Here is a 22156-nt window from a genome sequence, read left to right as displayed (position 1 = left end):
GAAAGGATACGTTTGAATTCGTGATTCGTGGAACTTTGAACATCTTCGATCAAACATAACTCGAAAACTAATCTATGCAGAATATACGCGATATGTTTTTTGGAACATCCTGTATATATACTGCGGGTAATTCGACTTATTTTATTTCTGGTCGTAAATAAATCGGATAATCGTCCTTCGAATCGTTGCACGATGCGGCAAGTTTTGGAGCGTTCGAGACAAAATTCGCAACTTCCAAATTCTTTTAATTTTCGACTCGATACCCCTAATACTTTTCCAAAGAAAATACCAATCGGTTTCGATAAAACATCGTTCATCCGTTACGTATCCGTCAAGTTATTTTACTTATCGTTAATACTACAATAGGTTACCACGAATTTGTAATTGCGTACCAATTTATAGCAGACGAACCATCGAATTCTCAAAACAAAGAAACAAAAAAATGAAAATATATATCAAAAGTGATATACACGATTTGCGTACGAAATCGCCTTTAATTTACAAACAATTTTATAAGCATCCTGCAACCGAGCAGGAAAAAAGTAAACGTTTGAATCGTCGAACATCGAATGCGAGGAAAGCGATGGACGAAAAGCGACGACCGATTCGTACTCTTTTCGAATACAAAATACATCGTAAGGTTTGCAGTAAGATCCAACTTCGTCAAACGCGTGTACGATTGTTCGATTTCGGTCCATTGCTTGTCGCGTAGTGCGTTGAAAATTAGTCGCATTCGGAAGCGTCGTAGCTACCGCTAGATAATTTTCTATAGACGAGATTCTCGTTTGTCGTCGATCGCGGTCGGAATAGGGCATTTCTCTGACCGTTCTGACTTTTTCTCTTTCAGGTAAGTAGTGGTCTCCGATCGTTTGAAAAGCGAGCGGCTCGCAGCCGCCGCACCGGACGGGAGACATGCGCAGCAAGCAGCAGCCAAGGCCTTCCTTTCGGTGGCCGCAGCAACGCGGCGATAATCTTACCGGTAAATATCTATTTTCCAACGCAACATATCGCCACGCACGTATCACGCACGCGCGTATCTTGACGCACGCATTTTCATTTATCTTTTTTTTCATTTTTATTCTTTTCTATATTGTGTTCGTTGCGCTTTCTCCGTGGCCGCGACGTCGTCCGCGCACCTCTGTTTCCTTTTTTTTCAGTGTCGGTTGATCGTTGTTGTCTGCGCATGGAATCGCACAGTTCGCGATATCGGATCGGTATTCTCGAAAGAACCGTTGAAAGAACGATGACTGTTGTTCGAAAACTGTTGCAATGTTAGAACTACCGATACATTGCCAAAAGACGAATTTATCGAATTAAATCGTACGTGTACGATAGAGGAAATCATGTTTGTGGGAAACGTGCTACGGAGTTTGAAGTAAATTCTTTCGTAATAGCAATCGAAGAGTTTCGATCGGTTGGTACATCTAGCATTCTTGAAACGGATTCGAAAGATTGTTATTTTTCGTAACGGTTACGAAGAACCGAAATTCGCGAAGATACGTCGGTTTTGATTACGATTTCGGTTTAAGTTCTACACCGATTACGATTACAGTTGCGTCGGTATTCGTTCTTCGGTTCGGTTCTGTTCCTACGTATTTATAACGTTCGAGCGAGGAATTAGAATTAAGGTTACAATAATTTCCAGTTTTATTACGAGACAAATATAGCCCCAGAATATAGTTAGTATACATCTAATGTTTGTACGGTTGAAATACGGATATTATCGTAACCACAACCTTAATTTCTCGACTAACCATTATACGGTACGTACGTAGACTCGAAATAGAACGGAACCGAAGAACGAATACCTACCGTTACAACTGTAACCGTAATCGGTGTAGAACCGAAATAGAATCGATAACAAAAATATAGAATCGATATTGGAAACGATAACAGAACCGTAACCGAAACCGATATTAGGTCAGAACCGTTGTTCCGATAACAGTTGTAACATTGTTTCGGTCGTTATACCTGTTTTGGTAAGAACCGATGTACAGGTTGCCCGTTAACACGTGGAAAGTATCGCAGGTATGGAATCTAGAAATAAAAATTGTCAAAAAAATTATTCACACAAACGTATGACTTATTTCACGTCGGAATAATCTTTTTCGCGTATAAAATACGTAATGTAAATATTACTCGCGAATTCGGTCGACAAACTGGACGGTACTTGAATCACCAGTTTTTAGGTAAATGGATAGGTCGTTGAAAATTGAAAATGCAGGTACAATTTTCCGGTTACGTCGTTCCACGGATCCAAATCCGGTCGATTTTTACTTAAAATCGGTAGTTTTTCACTTAAAATCAATAGTCCGCGGACAGTATTGATAATATTGAATTCCTACGTGGATGTGTCGAGAAAAACCTACTGTAAAATTCGCACAACGCCTTATTTATTCGAGCATGTACAACGTACTCGTGGTCACTTTGAGTAATACCTCCGAAAGTAGACGAACAATTCTTGCAAAATAATCTGTAAAACAAGGTTATGTATCCGTAGCAAACGAGAGACAAAAATGGCCGAACGAACGTTCGGATAATAGAACGATCAATTTTTTCCCCATTAAACTTCATTTGTCCGAATAGAAATCAAGAAAATTGGAAGTTTCTTCTTTCTTCGCGAAAGAATTCCATACCTCTCGAATGCTAATTTACAACGCATACATTTTTCAACTCATTTTCATTTTCATTGCTCGTCTCGTAGAGGCTCCAAAGACCAAACTTTGGTCTTTGGTTCGTATCTTGACTTCCAAGTACGAAACGGTGACGGAAACGTAATTTTTCAACGTAACCGATTAACCAATAAATATCCGGAATTACAGAACGTTCGAATACACTCGTATTCGAATATCGAGTATACGGAACAGTCTTCCGTGCTTTCCACGTGGCAACGAGCACCCTGTACAATGCTTTTTTCAACAGTAATTTTCTCTTCTCCGTTCCCTTATTTCCCGATAACAAGCGCGTGACGCGTTCGAGTCGCGTCGCTTTCGAGTCGCGTCGCTTTCGAGTCGCGTCGCTTTCGAGTTTCACCGATCCGTATTTCGCTTGCACGTGTTCGTCCGTATCAGTGGCTGTTCGTTGAAAACGTACCCCGGAACGTAGACGGTAGATCGTTGACGCTTCTCGCTTTCCCGTTTGGTTGCTTGCTCGCGTCTAGTCTTAGAAACGAGGAGGGTTACCCCTTCTTCGGTGTAAGTTTCGGTAATCGCGAGCAACTCGCGAAACTTTGGTCCCGATCTCATCGTTGCATCGATCCCTGGAACGGGCCGTGGGCTGTTGCGCGTTTCGTTCGAAGATTGAAAAACGCCCACGGAGGATTTATCGTCGCGTACCGCGGCGCTCTGGGTCTCGCGGTGAAGTAAAAAATGCGAGGTTTCGAGGTTCTGGTCTCGAAATTTTCGTTCCACCTGCGCGTGTATCGTAATACACGGGAGCGTAATCGGTGGCGCTCGTGTACGGGACGCAACTGGTTTCGGACCCACGAAACCGATAGTCGAAGCGGGACAGAAACGAACGTTTCCTTCGCTCGGTTTCGCAGTCGGGGCTCCGTTCGCTCGTTCTTGCCAACCAAGACTGATTTACGACTTCTCCGGACGCAGATATCCAGGCGAAACGTTTTGATGGGAAATCGTTGTTCGTTCGACGCGATAATCTATATCCGCGTTTGTTCGTACCTGGTCGCGCGATAGCTGTCCAGGGTCTAACAACGCGAACCAACCAACCAACGAACGAACGAACGAACGAACGCAGGCGGTGCGCGCGCTCTCCGAGCTTTCACTTTGTCGAGAAGGAAGCCGAGATTTACGTTGCCGATAGACAAGTTCGATTCGCGGACTCGCCGCGTCGTCGGTACCACCGCGGGAGGAAAGTCACCGGAGGTTTCGAGTTCGTTCGAGAGACCAGACCCACGAAGGTCGTTCGTCGAAAGGCGAGCGCATTTTCGTTCGCGGAACGATCGGTAGACTACGTTCCCCCGGAGCTTTACGGTAAACGGGACCTTCTTCGAGAACGGACGGGACGCCTCTGTAAACTTTGCCCTCGGCATACGGGATACGTCGACGCTATCCTCCACGATAGGGGAGAAGGGACTACTACTTTCCTTCCTACGGAGGGAAACCTGCCTTCAAAATCGAAGAATCGCGGAAAAATTGATTATCGTTATTATTGCTTTATTCACGGGCTAGCGAGCTCTTTTCAATCATAAATCAATACGTATCAAGTATTCAGATGCGCGTTACGTTCCGTTCCAAGACTAAAAACTTCCACATCTTACGAGTTTCACAGGTTCGAGGATTGGTCGATTACACGATCGAGTGTCTTGAGAACGAATTATTATTATTTGTTAACGTACCGGCAAGAACCTTTGTATGTACATTATTCGAGTACGGTATACCAATGGTCGAAGTGTAACGAATGGTTGGGCGAAAAATACGTGCGAAATTTAACCTGTTCGAAGGTGTATCGTGTTCATCGAACTGTACAGAACGCGGTTATGGAGTAAAGTTCGAGAAGTGAGAAAAAGTGTAACGAATAGTTTCTTTTCTAACGGATTCTCTACAGTTTCGTATTTGTGGCAATTGCGCGCAAGTTCCGATAATTATTCGTAACATTGAGGAATGATAATTATTCGATAAAAATTTCTCAAAGACGTAACAACTCTCGCTGTGAAAGCAATATTTCCAAATAAGTACAGGATTTTAATCTCCATCCAACGACTGATCACACCCCTACAATTAACGCGTCACATTTGTCAATTATGACAAAAAGAAACTTTTAAACGATCAAAACTTTGCTTTTTTATTATCGAAAAAGGACCCACGAATTCTATCGTTTCTATTCAAGGACGCTAATCGTCCCATTTGCTTCGATTCCCTGCATATGGTAACGTTCGACACGAAAATAAGAAACCCGGTGTATCCTAGCTTCTCTCCTACCCGATTGGTTCGCGGAACGCTCAACGGACATCGTCCGGAGGTTTACGGTGAGCGAGCGTTCGAGCATCGAAAATGTACTAGAAACGTTCGTAAACATCGTCCTTGGCAGCGGGATTTCGCTGGCCGGTGACAGCACCTTCCGAACGATACTCGAGTCGGCGTCGAATGTTTTGGCCGCTCGAGCCTGTTTCCCATACCGCGAGCGACATCGTAAACTACCTCCTATCTTACGGTATCGCGACACGTCTCCGTACGCGACAAACAGGGGACGCGTGCCTCCGGTTCGTTCTCGACAGCCGTAAGAAGATCGTGAATTCGGATTACGCGTTCCAGTATTTGTTTTATTTTTGACACATTTGACAAATTGCTACTCGGCTCCTCCCCGGTGATACGACACGCGAGGATCGCGAGACAATACGTTACGAGAGTGTTTAATTTTTATCCTTTGACGCCACGCATGAACCTCGAGTAGACGTCGCGAGACTTTCTACAGGGGGAACCGTTCCAAGTTTCCTCGTTATTCGTTCATTCGACTCGATACCTTTATTCTAACCAATTTCACTAAAAGTTGGAAGAAGAAAAAGTCCGTTGGATCTCTGTATATATATTTGAGTATCGTATCCTCGTAACGCGAGGTCCCGATAACCGAGATATCAGGTCGTGTGTAAGTTAGCTGTGTACGCGAACACGCTTAATAAAAATAGAACGCGTGATATTTATCGTTGAATAAATCGTTTCGTAATTCGGGAGTTGTCTGCATCACGATTCTGCGGGAGAAGAAAATGGAGAAGCAATTTCGCGAAAAAATAACCGTTCCGAAATATAGTATCTCGCTGCGAGATTCGAACCCACGACCTTCTCGGGCCGGGTCCTTGACACCGGCGTGCCACTCGATCAGTTGTTGAGAACGAGGTGAGTTTATTAACTTCTTTGGAAGTTCGTAAAGACGAAACTGTTTAACTTTCGTCCATCGAATACCACCACCGGGTCTATTCGGATCTCTCTTCCCTCCTGTACACTGTCACCTGTCGACGGTTCCAGTTTTACGTCGTTTCTTGTCTCTCTACCCGAACAACGGGCCAATAAGACGTTGCTCGCCCTAAAAGCTTATTCTCAATTACACAAAAATGAAATTCCGTCGCGAGGGTCCGACCGGACCACAGAAACCGCGTTCTCGGCCACCCGATAATCCGCCTTTCGGGGGTTAGAGCCATTTTTCGTAAAAATAGTCGCCCATAAATCCACGATGTTCCGCAGTTTGTTTGTACATACTCCTTTATAATTTAAGCCCGTTCTCGTTCAAATATCTCACGTCGTAGGTTACGAATTTTTTTCGAGGTACTCACGCGTCTCGGAATGCATTCGGTAGGGTTGTACTTGATTAACGCGAGACTCGTTTCTCCGAAGAACCTTTCGAAAAATCTTTCGATCGAGGACATTTTTATTAAAATCAGACACGCGTCTTATATATGTACGGTAGCACAGGATGACCACTGAAGGATCGAAAGAATCGATAAGGTCGAAACGTGTTTGTTTTCGAACGAGTGACGATGTTCAATTCTTTTAGAGGAACTTACAAAACGTGAAACAATTCAGTTACCGAGAGATTGGGTTAATTTATCGGTTAACGTTTTCGAAAGGAGAAACGTTACTCGAAATTTGATAAAGAGCAAGAAGAATAGTTAGTCTTTCAATGGTACTCTGATATTTGTAATTTAATCGCAAAGCTTCGAAAACTTTTTGCAAAGCGTTTTACAAATATGCCCGTTCGAGACACTGAGTCGATTTTAACGTCAACAAGGGGACGAACCAAAGAAATACACAATTTGTCGAGGAACGAAAAATGATCGTTCGAGAAATTTGTAACGTTAATACGAGACCTTTGCCTACCCTATATCGCATACATTGTTGATATCGATACATTTACGTTCGAAATTGAAACTCTCGCGTGGAACTATTGTTAGGGAAGCTTTTAAACGACCATTGTAAAGATAGATATCGATAACATCGAGTTCGATATCCGTTTAATTACACTCGAAGCTCGTCGAAAATAAAAGAAACGATGGTAACGCTCGACGATCGGTCCGAAGGTCGAACATAATTGGTAACTTGTTACGGTTACGATCTTATAAATTTTCCACGGTCGGCGAGTACCGAATCTTTTCAGTTTAGGGGATGAAACAAACGTGACAAAATTGGAGACAAGCAATGACACGATATGTCGAAAATTGTACATTGGATTGGTTTTCAAGAACGAAAAATCGAGCGGATACACTAGGCGAGAATTAATCGAAAATACTCGAACGATCGTGTAGCTGAAAATTAATTGAAATTTACCCGAATAGGTCGACAAACGATCCTTCTACGAAATAGTTAATGGCCCGTTTAATAATTCCAAAGTTACCAAATTGGTCAATTTTAATGCACTAAATTGATTCATGAGGGTTCTACTACCTTTTAGATCTCTGCGATACTCCTCGAGATTGGCTTTAACGATCGGATGGCCTTTTTTTGCGCGCGTAACCTTGGTACATTTAAACCCAAAATTTACAATGTACCGCAGAATTGACGTTATTGGTCGAGGATTTTTCTTTCCGTTTTTCTGTGCTCTTTTTCTAAATTGAAGGATCTCTGGTCCTTGTAAAGAAATGAGAATAATTTGAAACAAAACGAGATTCGAAACTTGAACGGTTTTTCCAATATCAACGATAACTCATTTCAATTCTTGCCTGTTCGATGCTTAGGGTCGATGCTCGAAAATCGATACGTATCGATAGTGACGAGTATGTCGCAAACGTGGTAAAATTCTCGTCGATCAGTATGCTCGTTAATTCTTTCCCGAAGCGTATAATAGGATACTCTATAGATGTACCCGTCTTACATTATTTAAGTCGATTGTAAGGTTACGCTAAGAAATAAATAGTCACGGAGTAATTTGAAACGAAGATTATCAAGAATATTAACTAATTGCGTTCCTAATAGGTAACAATGTTGAATAAAGTCGAGTAACGTTTTTCTGTTTCGAAGAATAAATTATTCAAATTACCCCTCTCTCTTCTACGCTAAATAGAGTCTACGATTAAATACGTTCTTAAAAGTAGCGAGTGTTTACAATTAATACCACACACGTAGCGACAAGGGTTTTTAATCCGATATCCCGCGAAAATAGATTAAAAACATTGAGGGGGATGTGTGCTCCTTTTGCTAGATGAGATCGATAAAAGACAACTTGTTCGCAATTATTGTTTTTTCCCGTGTACACGAATCGTTGAAGTAATCTAGGAAGAAGAAAAAAGAACGGACGACGTGTTTCGGACGTTTTTCAACCTTTTATCGAACCGTCGAGAGATTATCAACTGTTCGTCGAGCAAGTTCCAACCGAATTTTATCGGTGACTCTCGAGCCCCATTTTCACACGGGTGACTCTCGTCGTCGATCGACGAGATGCGATTACAAATTCGCGGTAACGCGGACAAATTTCCTCCAAGTTGGTGTATCGAAAATTCGTTCCTTTCCCGAACGTGAATACAGTGTTACCCCAAGAGATTGCGAGACTCGTTATTCCTATATAATTAAAAAATATTCGAATAATTTAAGAATCTACATTTTTCAAGAAACTACACTTAACGTCACGATTCCGTGGATACAGTTACCAACCTGAACTCACCGCAACGGTAGTTGTTGTCGGAATGGTTGTACTCTACAGCGCAGTATCTAATTAATAACGAAGCGTTTATTTTCTACCGTATCGCTTATTATTCTACTTTATTTTGTACGTATACGCCTTCCTTGAAACGGATTGCAAGGTATCGAGAGCTTTCTCTTTACGCTTATTCGATAATAAGCCCAAGACGATGTTTACACAGGTGGCGCGAATATCGTGCACACGTTATTGATTATCGATCACCGATGGTGACATTGTTATTGATTGGGTCCATTTCCACGGTCCCGAGAACACGATGAAAAAGAATCGAACGCCTCGACCGGTTGCGTTCGTTTATTTCGCAGAAAATGCGAAAGTGAGCAACAAGGAGCGGGGTCTCGGGGCGAGCGGCCGATGTGCGCGGTGCTAAGGGCGGTACCGCGACGGTGAGCGTCTAGCGCTCGCGAACGCGAGAACCTTGGACGAAGCAAAAGATATCGAGCGATCGTCGCTCGCGGATAACCATCGTCGTCGTCGTCGTCGTCGTCGTCGTCGGGAAGGCACGAGTCCCGAGCTGCGTGCGCCGAACAAACGCGGTCGCCGAGGGACACGCGACTCCCGTCTCCTCGACGATCGCCCCTAGCAGAGGGTCGCGCCGGCCCGGTCTCGGCGATAACCCACGAATGACGTGACAAGTGAAATCCTGTATCCCAGGGTCCAGTCGGCCGGCCGCGGAATATCGGCGGACGTCTAAACGAACCGTTGTACCTTCTGCTTTGATTTCAAAGAGCGGATCCCTAACAGCGGAGGAATATTCATTTAAATATCTGTCGATACTCGAGCCCCGACGCGAGGATTGCAGCGATGTCAGCGCCGGACTTATGTGCCCTCGCGCGTTCTCCTGGTTCCCCTTTCGGTCCCGCGGCGGCCCGCCGCGCCCCTCCCCACTCCGCGGAAACGTTTCCCCCTCCCTCTCGCCGCTCTCTATTACCGTTCCGTCCTACGGGTGCACGCGTACTACCTGTCTACCCGAGCGCGTTATATCCGTACAACTCTTCCACGGCTCACCGACCGACGTCCGATCTCTGTCGCGGATACGTTCGATCGTCCCCGCGCACTTTGTACTCCCCTCCTCGCCCCTCGCCCCACACCCCTCGACGTCCGTGCTCCCTTCGACCTCCATCGAACCGGCGGGAACCCCACCCGCCCACGTTTCCGTTTCGTCGCGACTTTTCGCCTCCTTCGATTCTCCCTTCGGGTCTCCTCGCGAACGGTTCGCGCGTTCGACGAACGCGATCGGGTCGACGGATTCGCGAGACTGGTCCTTTTATCGAGGTGCGAGGGGGACTGGTCGCTCGTAGGATGGGAAAGACCTTTTCCGGTGCCGGTCGGTGGGTGGATACGGTGGACCGGTACGGTCGCTGCACCGACCACACCGGGCACGCACGCACGCATGCACGCACACATCGGCGGTGCGGGAGAGGGGGCAGCGCGAGGGAAGGGAGCACTTTAAGCCCGCGTCGTTTAAGCGATGCTCAATGCCGCCGTAAAACGCACCGACGGCCGCCACTCGGGCCATCTTTGCCTTTCACGAGCTTCCGACGCGCATCGGCTCCCGAAACCGACCTCCTCGTCGCCGCGATGTATCCCCTCGGAGTGTGCGTCGTGGCTACGGACCGAACCGCGGCTCTACGAGAGAGAGGCCGCGAAATTCGATCTCTCGTATCCGCCTCGAGGCTCGATCGGTTTTGTACACGTTACGCTCGGAGCGTCAACTCGGTTAACGCACGCATCTGGTAATTTCGCCCGTGGAAGCGTACACGTACGCGCTGGATCGATGGTACTTTTCAACGAACGCGTAGCTTCGTTGTTCACATTTGGCGACGCAACCGTGACCAAAGTGTCCCGAACGTGTAACACTCGAATTCTTAAGTTCGGAACGCGACGTGACGAGCGACGACGTACCGGTGAATCCAGTCGTGTCGTTTGCAATAGCTTCGACCGTGGAAAAATAATATAAAAAATAATAAAATTGCGAAACCGGTCCCGTGATTCTGTCACGATCGCAACCCGGGCTTCTGTCGCGATTGTAAAATACGTCCCTAGGGCTTTTTACCTCGTAACGGCGCAGACTTTTACGGAACTTAACGAAACTTTTGCGCGTTCGCTAAAATACGAAATAGTTGCATCGTCCGCTCGGATATTTGAAAACTCGTTAAACTCGATGTTACTTCTAGGACACTTGGTATATTTCCATTGTTTCGTACGCAACCACGTACGATTAACCTTCCTGCAATCGTATCGATCGGATTTGCAAACAAGTTAACCAGGTTGCGCGTTTGTTACATTTTTTTTTTGCGCTTCGTAGCTAGATTTTAAAAATCATGCGAATCGAGTACGATAAATACCGATTACGGATCAATTTACAAAAGGCCATTGTCCGTAAATAAATATTATAACGATAATAATAGTTTATTTACCAGCTAAACGGTCCATTTGTGCAAACAGATACAAAAGAAAGGATAGAAGAAGGTACAAGTATACGCAAATACATACAAATATATAGAAAAAGATTATTATTATGCGAGAAAGCGATGGGTCCAAAAAGACCCGAGAAACGCACAGAATGTAAACGGTCTCGCAACGAGAAGGCAAAAGACAGGGAGAACGTTACATTTGTCGCTTCGGCGGTGATATCTTCGCGACGTTGGCGAAAAATCGAAAGGCTTCGTTGTACTTACAACGGGAACGCGCGTTAATCCTTTCCAGGAGCGAATTCGTGATTCACGGTCCGCTCGAGTTTCGGGGCGAGACGGTATCTACGCGATCGCGGCGTCGATTTCGCGAGAATCGGTCTCTCCCCGTTCCGTCGAACCGAGAAGAAGAAGAAGAAGAAGAAGAAGAAGAAGAAGAAGAACAAGTTGGAAAGCGGGAGATCGTTATCCAGTGCGCGCGTCGAAGCCGAGATATACAAATGAACGGATAATTTCGAGGTACAATGCGCCGGGCATAATTTATTTCTCTTCGCGATTCAACGAACGATCGATCCGGATTAACCTTTCGCTTGGCGCTTCCGCGAGCGTTCTTGGACGATAAGCCGGAGCCGCGGTCTATTGTGCGCGTAGCGCGAAACGATCGTATTGTGTTCGAAACGCGATGGGAACGAGGTTAACGACGAAACGAGTCGCGCGGGTGCGCGCGCGTGCACGCATCGCAACCACCGGCACGCGTACTTGGCGTGCCCCGCGCGGTCTTCCGCGTCTCGTCGCTTCGAAGTCTCTCCACCCTAGCGCGATCACGGCAGATCGCAAAGGGAACGAATCAATTTTTAACATCGTCACCGTTCCGTTCCGTCGACGGGATCCTCGAACTCGAAGGAGCGCTCTCCGTTCGAACCGATCGTAAAGAGAACCTGATCTCGTCGATTCTCTGGAACGGTGCTCGTGAGATCGCGAGCGTTCCGCGCGCGTAGAACCGCTCGTCCGCGAAAGCGGGTGGTCGTCGACGAAACCGGGGGAAAAAAAAAAACCGAAAAGAAGGAGAGAATCGCGCGAGAGTGCAAACGCGATGGGGGACCGTGGAAGGGGGTGGGAAGGAGGAAGGAAGGAAGGAAGGAAGATGCAACTTTACTCCCCGAGGGTAACATTTCGCGTGCTCTCCCTCTTCCGTCGGTGGGCTCCCCCTTCGTGTTTCCGCGCGTAGTCCTACTAGCAGCATTTTAATCCAGCGAACCGACGTCACTCCACCGCCCCGAATAATCAGCCCGAAATTCGTTGCGAGCGTAGGCAGGCGAATTGTCGCGAAACGCAACAAAAGAACGAGATATTAGCCGGCTGCGGCTGCTGGCCGAACTGCACGGGGCCGGGGACGTACGGGGGGTGTGTAGAACCGTACGACCGACTGCGGGGAACTGCTACGGCTGACATCGTCGACCGCAGTTGATTTCGTCCTTCCGGGCTTTCCACCGACGACCACGACCGCACGAACGACGACGACGACGACGACGACGACGACGACGACGACGACGAAGACGCCGACGACGAAGACGACGCGAGTAATTAGGCCATGTGTCGGAGGAACTGGACGTCCTTGTACCTTTTTTTCGCCCCGAGATTTCTCTTCGCCGTTATCGCGATCGAGATCTCCCGCGCTTACCGGTCGATTAATAATCTCGTTTTCTAGCCGATGTGTTTACATACGCCGCGGCGGGCGACGCTGATTAATCGTCAATTTATTCCGCTACAGGGACTCCCGCGTCTCTCCCTTTTTCGCGTTTTCGATCGCCGTCGTCTTTGTCCCTCGTGGGATACGCGGATCGAGAAGAATAGAACCGCGAACGACGCCTTCCCGGAAATTCGACCGACGCGATTCGACGTGGATTCGAAGAAACGAAGGGTCGAGATAAAGTGCGAGTAAAACTTGGATACCGACGCCACTGTCGCGAAACGTCGTCGACGACGCGTTTGGTCGCGCGGAGGCTCGATGCGCGCGAACGCGAACCCGAGAGCGTGAGTCGCGTCGGTTCTCGTCGGTCGCGTCGGTTGGCTCGAAGGAACGAAGTGGAAGGAGCGCGGAACGGTGCGCGCGAGTGTAAGGAGAGCGGAATGAATCGCTGCCACTCAAGGAGCAGTCGACGGACGTGCCGGACGGGCTGACAAGGCCGCGCTCATTCCTCGCTCGTAGCTCGCCGATGCTGCGCCATCCGAGCACGCTTCCAACCAACCGCGTCGATATAACTGTCCACTACCGATAACTACGACGAGTTACGGTTGCTAAGCGCGCCATCGTTGCCGCGATCGCGATCGCCGACCAGAGAGGAGAGCCTTCCCTGTCTCCGTGACACTCTCGCGTCTTTCCGTCTTCGTTGCGTCTCGCGCCCACCTCCCCTCCCCGGCACCCCCCGCCACCGACGCAACGTCGCCCCCTTTCCCCGTGTATTCCCCGCTACCTCCCCTCCGCCGCTCCGCTCTGCTCCGCGCCGCGCCGCTGCTCCTCAGACGAAGCGCCCCTCGCGCTCGCGACAGCGGTGTACATTCGGCCGTCCATCCATCTACGTGTCTCTCATACATAACGCGTATCCCACACTCCCGGACCGGGCTTAATTATAATACGGAGATATTTATTACCGCGGGTATCGTCTATTTCTGTCGACGACCGTAGGAGGACCGGGTAAGCACGGGTAAGCGATATCGCGAAAGCGACCAAACTGGCTCCTCCGTCGTGGGCTAGAGGATCGACGGACCGACAGATACCACCGATCCTCTACCAGTCCATCCCGCGATTCCCCGATTCCGCGCGTCAACCAGGCGCCCTGATCTCGTAACTTGGCCCGAAAATCGAGATTTACGCCTCGTTCGTGCACGACCGCGAATACCGACGGACGACGCGGCGTGTCTCGAGCGATGCGCTTCGAGCGAGACGCCGCGCGTTGTTACTCCGATACCACTTTTATCCACGATCTTCTCCTGTCGAGGACCGTTCGAATTCAAATCGTTACGGACCGAGTTTTTTTTACGGATAGTTTCTTAAAATTCGATGAAACGGTGACGGTGAATTTCGTTCGAATCTCGATGGTTTCGTTCCGGACATTCTATACCGCGCCATAGCAAACCCCCTTAAGGATTTCGTCCTTTCGCGCGCGATAAATAACTCTCGGTCGCCATAGAATGACGGGGAAAGTGCAAATTTCACACTCGAAGGTTACGCATCTCGTAAAATGTAAAACTGTAATATCGAAACAAAGAAATTACGTTCAGAGTTTCGCGTGACGTTTGTTCCAAGAAACATCCGTTCGAGGGACCAGTTTCTCGTCACAGGAGACTCTTCGAGCGTAAAGGATGCTCTTGCTCTACGATTCAATTCAGCAAGATCGACCACAACCCTCGCTGTCCTCGCGAACGTTAAATTTCCTTTTCGAAGACATCGCAGAAGGGTTTCTTTCGAATATTTTCGAGAAAATGTCATTGAACGTGCGATTCTCACGTTTGCTCTTATTTCCTTACCACCAGACTCGCACGATTATCGTAGGCGAAGGGATCACGCGTAACTTCTCTGGATTCCGCGCCACCGCGGGAAACCCTCGATCCCTGTTACGACCCGTTGACGCCCGCTGTCGGGTACACGTAACTCCTATGTGCAACGGTTATAAATCGTTGCCGCCAATACGCGATCTTATTTTTTTCGATCGTTGCGACACCGTGGTCTCGTGTTACAGCGATATCTAAATTTACGATTCCCCGTAACGATATTTCAAGTACCCTCGACGCGGCTTTGGTCCTTGAACATCGTTCGGTACGGAAAGGTGACTCGGGAAGTTTGAATTTCAAATCGTTCGTTGAGAACGGTTTTCGGCGGGAATTGACGCGCGAGTCGATCGCAATTTTCGATTCGCACGAACTCGTAATTCTGAGATATTTCGCGAGGAACGTTACCGGGGATAACGAGAAGGTATGTATACGACGCCCGGTGCTCTATCCGGTATTTATAGCGATACCTGCGGGAATCGCCGCGGAACGATAACGTCGACGATCGTTTAATTTTATTTAACGATGAAACCGCGCGGCGATCCTATTCGAGTACTTACGAAACGCTCCGAATTTAAACATTTTTCGCGAAAAGAGAAAAAACAAACAAAACAAAAAAAGAGAAAAAAACAACCGGTTCGGTGGCTTTCATTAGATCGAAACTCTGGCGGAAGTCGCCGTCGGCGGGCAGCAGTCTTTGCGCGAAATACGCGGGGCCGTCAAAGTGTCGAAAACAAACAATTACATAGTCGCGTCGGCTCTATTTCTACCGGCGTGTATCCATCGATAGGTACAATTCGGTGTCAACGTTTCGCGGTATACGCGCAAACGCGAGCCGGTTGTCGATCAGAATCAAACATCCGCGCGGAATCGGACCACGGAGCCGCGAAATTCTCGCAAAATGGACTTACGTACTCCCTTGAACTCTTGCTCTTTCCGTATTTAAAGATAAAGTTATATTTTCATGGATACATTATGCAGGCGACAGGTTCCCGTCAGCGAGAAACGATTCGTATCGACGAAGCTTCGTCGATGAAGTTCACGGGGAGGTTAAGAATTCACGGCGACAGAATATTTTACGTCCAAATAAGATTATTTCGTAATTTTCGTCTCGAATAATAGCCGAATAATACCCGCTCGGAGTATTTTCGTTCGAATCTCGTCTCAACGGACGATCGTTCGAACTCGATGCGAAAGAAGTCTACTTCGAAGAAGCACGCACCGTGTTTTCTACGCAATTATCTCGCGCGTTGACAATTATTTTCTCCAACGCGTACAGAAGTATGTCGGCCATACTTGTCACGATTGGGTTCGTTCTAAACGTATCGGTTCGACAAAATTTTAACCAGTATGCCTGGCTGTACGTTTAAATGTACAGTGATCTTCCAGAGGCCAAACGTCGATTTTTTAACTTTTGAAAAATCCTGAAAATCCGTCGCAAATACTGTCTTAATTTTTGCACCGACGATAGACACGCGCGCGTTTTATACGCGGATGCGAATTTCGAATCGGTTGGTTCGTTTGCGAAATGTCGTGGCGACCAATTTGTAAAACACGATTTCGAGTTTTGTGCGCATTTGCAATGTACATTTCACCGTACTCGCGACGCATACTCGTCGTTTATTTCTGCACCGTGAAAGGGACTCCTTGCCTGCGAAAAATTTGCGACGACTCGTTTTTTTCGAAACCGATAACTTCTCCCGTCCGTTTCGATGCGTTAAGCGTCCATCTTGATTCGAACACCCGTCGTGGGATCGAATAAAATCTATCGTTACGTACCAAAACTGCCAAGGAAGTTGCAATTTCCATAATTTCTATCTCCATCTACCGGTTTCGGTACCGAGGTCTAAATTAATCGATTCAAGATTATTCTTTCGCGCAGAGTATCGAACAAACCATTTCTCTTGCAAAAGTTCGGATTATGATATCTCGTTTATTCTAATACACAGGGATCTCGCGTATCCGTTAATGTATGGATATAACTTTATGCGAATAACGAACAGTGTCGTGTGCTCTTTCCGACTGTCTGCTTGCGAGTGACCGTAGAAAACAGAAAAGAAAGTAACGGCGAAACCGTTGACGGCGCAACGGACGACCCTTTTCAACAAAACGAACACACTCCCCGAAACTCGATGCAAACTGTTCGTCGCCAACATGTAGCACTAGCTAAGTCATTGTTGCATTTGTCCCAACAATTTTTCGAGTACACACTTTTATTTCCATTCGGATCGATTAAATCCCACCGCGAAAATTTCTCCATTATTCCCTCCTTTGTGGATTATTCGATCGTTTCGGTGACGGTTAAACATCGAGCTGTATTCGAACACGCGCATTTATTCGACACTTTACGCGCCTCGAGCACCTCTGGACGTTTACGAATTCAACGAGCAAATATTCTGTAAATTTGTACGCCTTCGTGCTCCGCGATATACCCGCAAGACACCGAACGCTGCCGAACCTAATAAAAAAAAAAACGAAACTCCGTTCGAACGGAGACTTTCTCGTTTCTTCGAATAATACCATCGCGGTGTTTTTCGGAAGTTGGTTGCGAAAATCGATCGATTTATTTCATTTTTCGAAGCCGACGAACGAGTCCCTTTAAACGCAGTATTTTCGACGAGATGTACGTATACGCGAGCAGAGGTGAAAAGGTCCGCTCGCTTCGAAAACCGAGGGGCACGCACCGAGCTTTGAAGCAACACCGTTTCGAGCTGTCGTTCGTCACATCGCCGGCACGTTGGTTTTTACGTCAACGTCGTACCGCCACCCAACGCGATCGCGTCGTACGACAGGTTGCGCAAGCCACCTCCTCCCCCTCCCGATCCTCCTTCCGCCGCGCGCTTTACGATTATCGTTCGAACGGTATCAACCGTGCTAGCTGCGTAATTGAACGCACGACGAATCGTTGCGTCGGCAGCTACCATCGCGACCGATATCGCGCTTCGAAAATCGTCGCGACGAATCGCCTCGAAGGCTCCTCGGGGAGAAGAGTGGGGGTAATATCGGTATATCCCTCCAGTTCGCGCGCGAGCGCGAGCGCGAGCGCGTGAGCGTGACGTCGTGCCTCGAATAAGCGTCCGTCCGTTACGGAAGAAAAATTCCCGAACGAGACGGGTGAAAGTGGCAGAACGATGCACGACGTCGCGGGATACCCGTGAAACGAGCGAGCGCAGCAACGGACAACAACGCCCAGTGATTCGTGGATCGCGATCCACGGGGCACGCCGGCCCCGTGCCAGGGGGACTGTTCGCCTCGCCTTACTTCGTCTCACCTCGCCTCGCCTCGCCTCGCCTCGCTCGCGTGTTTGTTTCGGTTGGATTTATGCGAGGACGAGTGATAAGACCGCGCCGAATAATACGGTCCTCCTCCACCTGCCAGCGGGAGGGCAGGCGGGAGCCTCCTTCATTTTTAATTCCCCACGGTCGGACGGCCGATCTCGCTAGATGGTATCGCGACCGGCGATTCCAGGTGAGCCTTTCAAACTCGAGGCACAATAGGCTTTCCTAGCTTCGCGTCAAAAGCGTCCAGGTGCTTTTGCTCTCGCGTTTACTTTTCCACCGAGAGTCCCTCCCTTTCTCTTTTTACCCGCCTTGAGAGGGTTGCGAAAGTGTCTCTCGCGAATCTTTTCTTTTCTTTTCTTTCTTTTTCTTTTTCTTTTTCTTTGCTAATTTCGTTTCTCCGTCGGTAAATCACCGAGGCGACCGATCGAGAACGAACGATTTTCGTACTCTCCCTCCAGTTCGACGCGTTTTCATCGACGTCAATTATTCCGATTACACGCAGTCTGCTTATGCTTGTCGGAATCAATCGGCGCGACACGATGGGAATAAGAAGAAGCCATCGAAGAGACCTCGCTTTCGCCTCTCTCGTACGCGTCGCATCGCAATTAATATCCTCGTCGCGACGACCTCGATCCGTCTCGATGCACCTGGCTCTCGTCTCGTCCCGCGCACTCGGACGATGACTCGGGACGACGGGACTGGAATTAATATTCGGAAACGACACCGTCGGACCCGCTCGGATTTCTCGACCGGGTCTCGATTCGGAACCACGCCTTTCCCCTCGCTCTAGCCCCCTGTACACGTATTTTCTTCACCGGACCGCCACCTCTTCTTCCGATCCGTTTCCCGAATCGTAAGATTCTACCGTGGATCGAGCGTGTCGCCACAGTCCCTCGAACGCGTCCAAATCCTACATATTTTCGATCGTTATTCGTACGAATAAATAAATCACTCTTTCTCAACCGTGCTCTGCTTCGTCGTGTCCGACACGGTTATTTAGAAACGGAAACGGGGATGAAAGCACGATTGTGGCGATTTTAAACACGATAGTTTCTACTTTCTATTTTCATTCGTACCGAATTGTTATTTTACGATCGAATACTCGGTTACGGAAAAGTTTCGTTGACAATTCTGAAACAGGTGTTGTGAAATTTTTATTTGGAAAATGATCGCGCGTCGTTGGTACCAGAAGGTTGAGAAACACTGCTGGGTGTACGTGTACGTCTACGATTCGAAGTGGTAGGGTTCTTGAACGTTTTGGTAAATTTCGATCGTGCAATGTAAATTACCGAAATTATTTTCTTTTACTTTCAACGATATAGGTACACGGTATTGGTTACGTACGAAAAATGAATACGTTTAGTTCGTCGAATGTAAAAAAGTTTCGAGCAAGGCTGCGGAACATTCTACGAAACGGATGAAACGATATTAATCGAAGAGTTGTAAAAATAATTAATCGTCAGGATGCTAAAATTAGCGATAACGGTACTCAAAGTATGCGGAGGATATACAGACGGGGAAAAAATCTACTTATTATTAACGATGTCTGTGAGATTCCGTGCAAATTGTTGCGCATATTTTTCATTCTACGCATAACCGATAGTACCGAATATAAGAAGAGATTATTTTCCATTGCGAATGTTTCGACGATTCTTTTTTTTTTAGGTTTGAATGATGTATTAGTAGTTGTCCTATGACTTGCGAACGTGTACATTCCACGAACGTTGTACAAATTAGACGATTTTAAAGTAGAAAAATTATCGCGTAATGTATAAATTCCATTTGAACGTAACCAACTATTACACGCGTGTTAAGATAATTTTTGTCGATTCGCGGCAACGAGATTATACGTGTCGCGTAATTCGATGTACTCCTACTTTTATTTAAAAAAATACTTTTTTATCTCCTCTCGTAGAATTATATCGCGATCGTCCGACAGAGAGCCGACAAGAAGTACTTGTACCCTTACTATTGCTGACATTGAATAAAGCAAACGTAAAAACGTTAAAACTTGAGGACATTTGGACAAATACCGAAGCAAAATGTATAGTAAAAATTATTTCCTAGTATTCCGGATCGATCGCAAAGTATTGAATGCAAAGGTAATCCGATAAAATATTAGTTTCCGCAATTTTAATTCTAAATTTAATAGCTCCCTTACAAGTAACGAATACTTTCGCGATGTTAATTTTACGGTAGTCTACTTTCTATTTTCTTCCGTACCGAATTGTTATTTTGCGATCGAATACTCGGTTACGGAAAAGTTCAATTAACAAGAATTCTGAAATAGGTGTTGTAAAGACAGAAGAGGTACAAATACTTCCGTGATACCCCGTACACTTTTATCGTTTTGGACGCGTTTCGTGGAATTCTCGACAAACTCGTCGCCATGAATCGACAATTATTGTCTCCATATAATTTCAAACGAGACACTGTGCAACGAACTGTCGAACGAAGCAATTTTTAGACACGCGATAATTGTCGTCGTTTATACAAAAATCGTCCCGTCTCCTTGAACCTATGTTCTCCAAAATGTCCGCCCGCATTCAACCCTTCGCGGTCCGGACCATTCTCCATTATTTAGCTACTTTCACCGATATCGCGCAACTCACGGATATTTAAATATTTGAACACCCAACGACACATCGATATTAAAATATTCGAAGTAAGTTTTCGCCACGTGTCGGATATTACGAGACATTTCCCTCGAACGAAGACCGAGGACGAAAAAATATATTTGCAAAGCACGAACGACGGGTATTCGTTTCGAAGATGTACAATTTCGCGCAATTGTTGTTTCAATTTTTACACGAGCATCACCGACAAACATTCGTCTACATCTTGCGCTCGATTTCTTATCGCGTCCAATGCAAATACAATGCCTCGAACGCTCTCAGGACTCCAAAGTTATTTTCATACCTCGGTAGATTTCCGCTTGTACGTTAACCGTGCTTGCAACGTACGTAGAAAGTACGTATCGGTGCTACGGAATTCAGTTGAACGGACTCAGAGATCGTGGAATCTTTCACCGAGGCGTCACGCGAACGAGACTCGTCTTCCTCGATCGCTGCAACGCTATCGATCGCCAACCGAGTGTATTCCAGGCCGTGGAAACGTATTTCGATCGCCCTAAACTCAACCCAATAAGGTAGAGAAGGTTGCCCCGAGAAACCCGCGATCGAGAACGGGGCGATCGATTTCGAAACTTTCGAAAAAATTGATTCTTTCAAGACGAATCGTTTCGATCGAGAGAACCCTTTCTCTCGAACTTTGTACAAGTTTGTGTTTGCAGTCGCAATTTTCCCAGAGTTTCTATATTTTTCTACTCGAACACTTCTAAAGAATAATTGAGAAGCACGTAAGAAGGTTCAGGCCTTGGTAAACGTCGTTATCGGACAGTATTTATTACTTTGTATTAATCGATTCAATCGGATCAAGGCTTTGTTACGAGCGATACAGGACTCGGAAATAAAACTCGAACACAATAATATTACTTCGTATTGATTATTTTAAGATTGTCCGCAACCGTCTACAGAGCCGGAAAAGGAAATCGAGATCATCGGTTAAAGTATTCGCGTAACCATAAATCCTAGCGACAGGGTCGAAAGATCTAAGGTCGCTCTCGAAAGCGACCACTTTGAACGTGTCTCGGATCGCAGGTAGTGAATTATACTCAATGAATTATAATTTCCACGGTAGACACATTTTTACATCAGCAAATCGACCTGTGTATTATCTAGACACGGGAGCAACGATCTTGGAGAATTGGGCAAACTTGTAAGATAACAATGGTGGAACGTTACGCTCGAAGCTAGCGAAAGAACCGAAAAGATCGAGTCTTGTAGCAATTATTTACATCGGTGAAAATTCGATTTGGAGAGTTTGTTCGGCCGTATTTAATTCTATGAAATTTCTCCAATTTCCAATTTGTCGCAATAACGAGTCATCCGCGATCAGCGGTAGTCCTCGATTTGACGTAAATATGCGCGATCCATAATCGACGGTAGTTTTCGATTTAACGCACTAACGAGTAATCCGTAATCAAGATTAATTTTCGATTCGACGTAATGAGTCATCCGTAATTGGCAAAATAGTTTACGATTTTACGCAAGAACACGTCGTCTGTAATCGTGATTTCCATTCGACGCAAAACTGAGTTTTCGATTTCAAAAATACGCGATCCGTAACGAACGATAGTTTTCGATTCGACGCAACAACTAATCGTCCGTGATCAACTGTAGTTTTCGGAACCAGTTGTTGGTAATCGGTACT

The 22156-nt window shown here is 46.7% G+C and overlaps 1 protein-coding gene across 4 annotated transcripts in view; it reads left to right on the top strand.

Annotated features, from left to right (window-relative positions):
- The window catches only part of Tio (zinc finger domain-containing protein tiptop), a 173193-nt gene that overhangs the window by 104256 nt on the left and 46781 nt on the right, over nucleotides 1-22156 (top strand). For 3 of the 4 annotated variants that reach the window (XM_076324224.1, XM_076324220.1, XM_076324219.1), the window contains one exon: nucleotides 848-979. The exons of the other annotated variant lie outside the window; for it this stretch is intronic. In XM_076324224.1, the coding sequence (XP_076180339.1) occupies nucleotides 913-979 (67 nt within the window). In that variant the 5' untranslated portion in view covers nucleotides 848-912. The remainder of the gene's footprint in view (nucleotides 1-847; nucleotides 980-22156) is intronic. 4 annotated transcript variants of the gene reach the window in all.

Source organism: Ptiloglossa arizonensis, chromosome 12, assembly GCF_051014685.1.
Source record: "Ptiloglossa arizonensis isolate GNS036 chromosome 12, iyPtiAriz1_principal, whole genome shotgun sequence".
Classification (NCBI taxonomy): Eukaryota; Metazoa; Arthropoda; class Insecta; order Hymenoptera; family Colletidae; genus Ptiloglossa; species Ptiloglossa arizonensis.
This window is presented reverse-complemented; position numbering and strand designations above follow the sequence as displayed.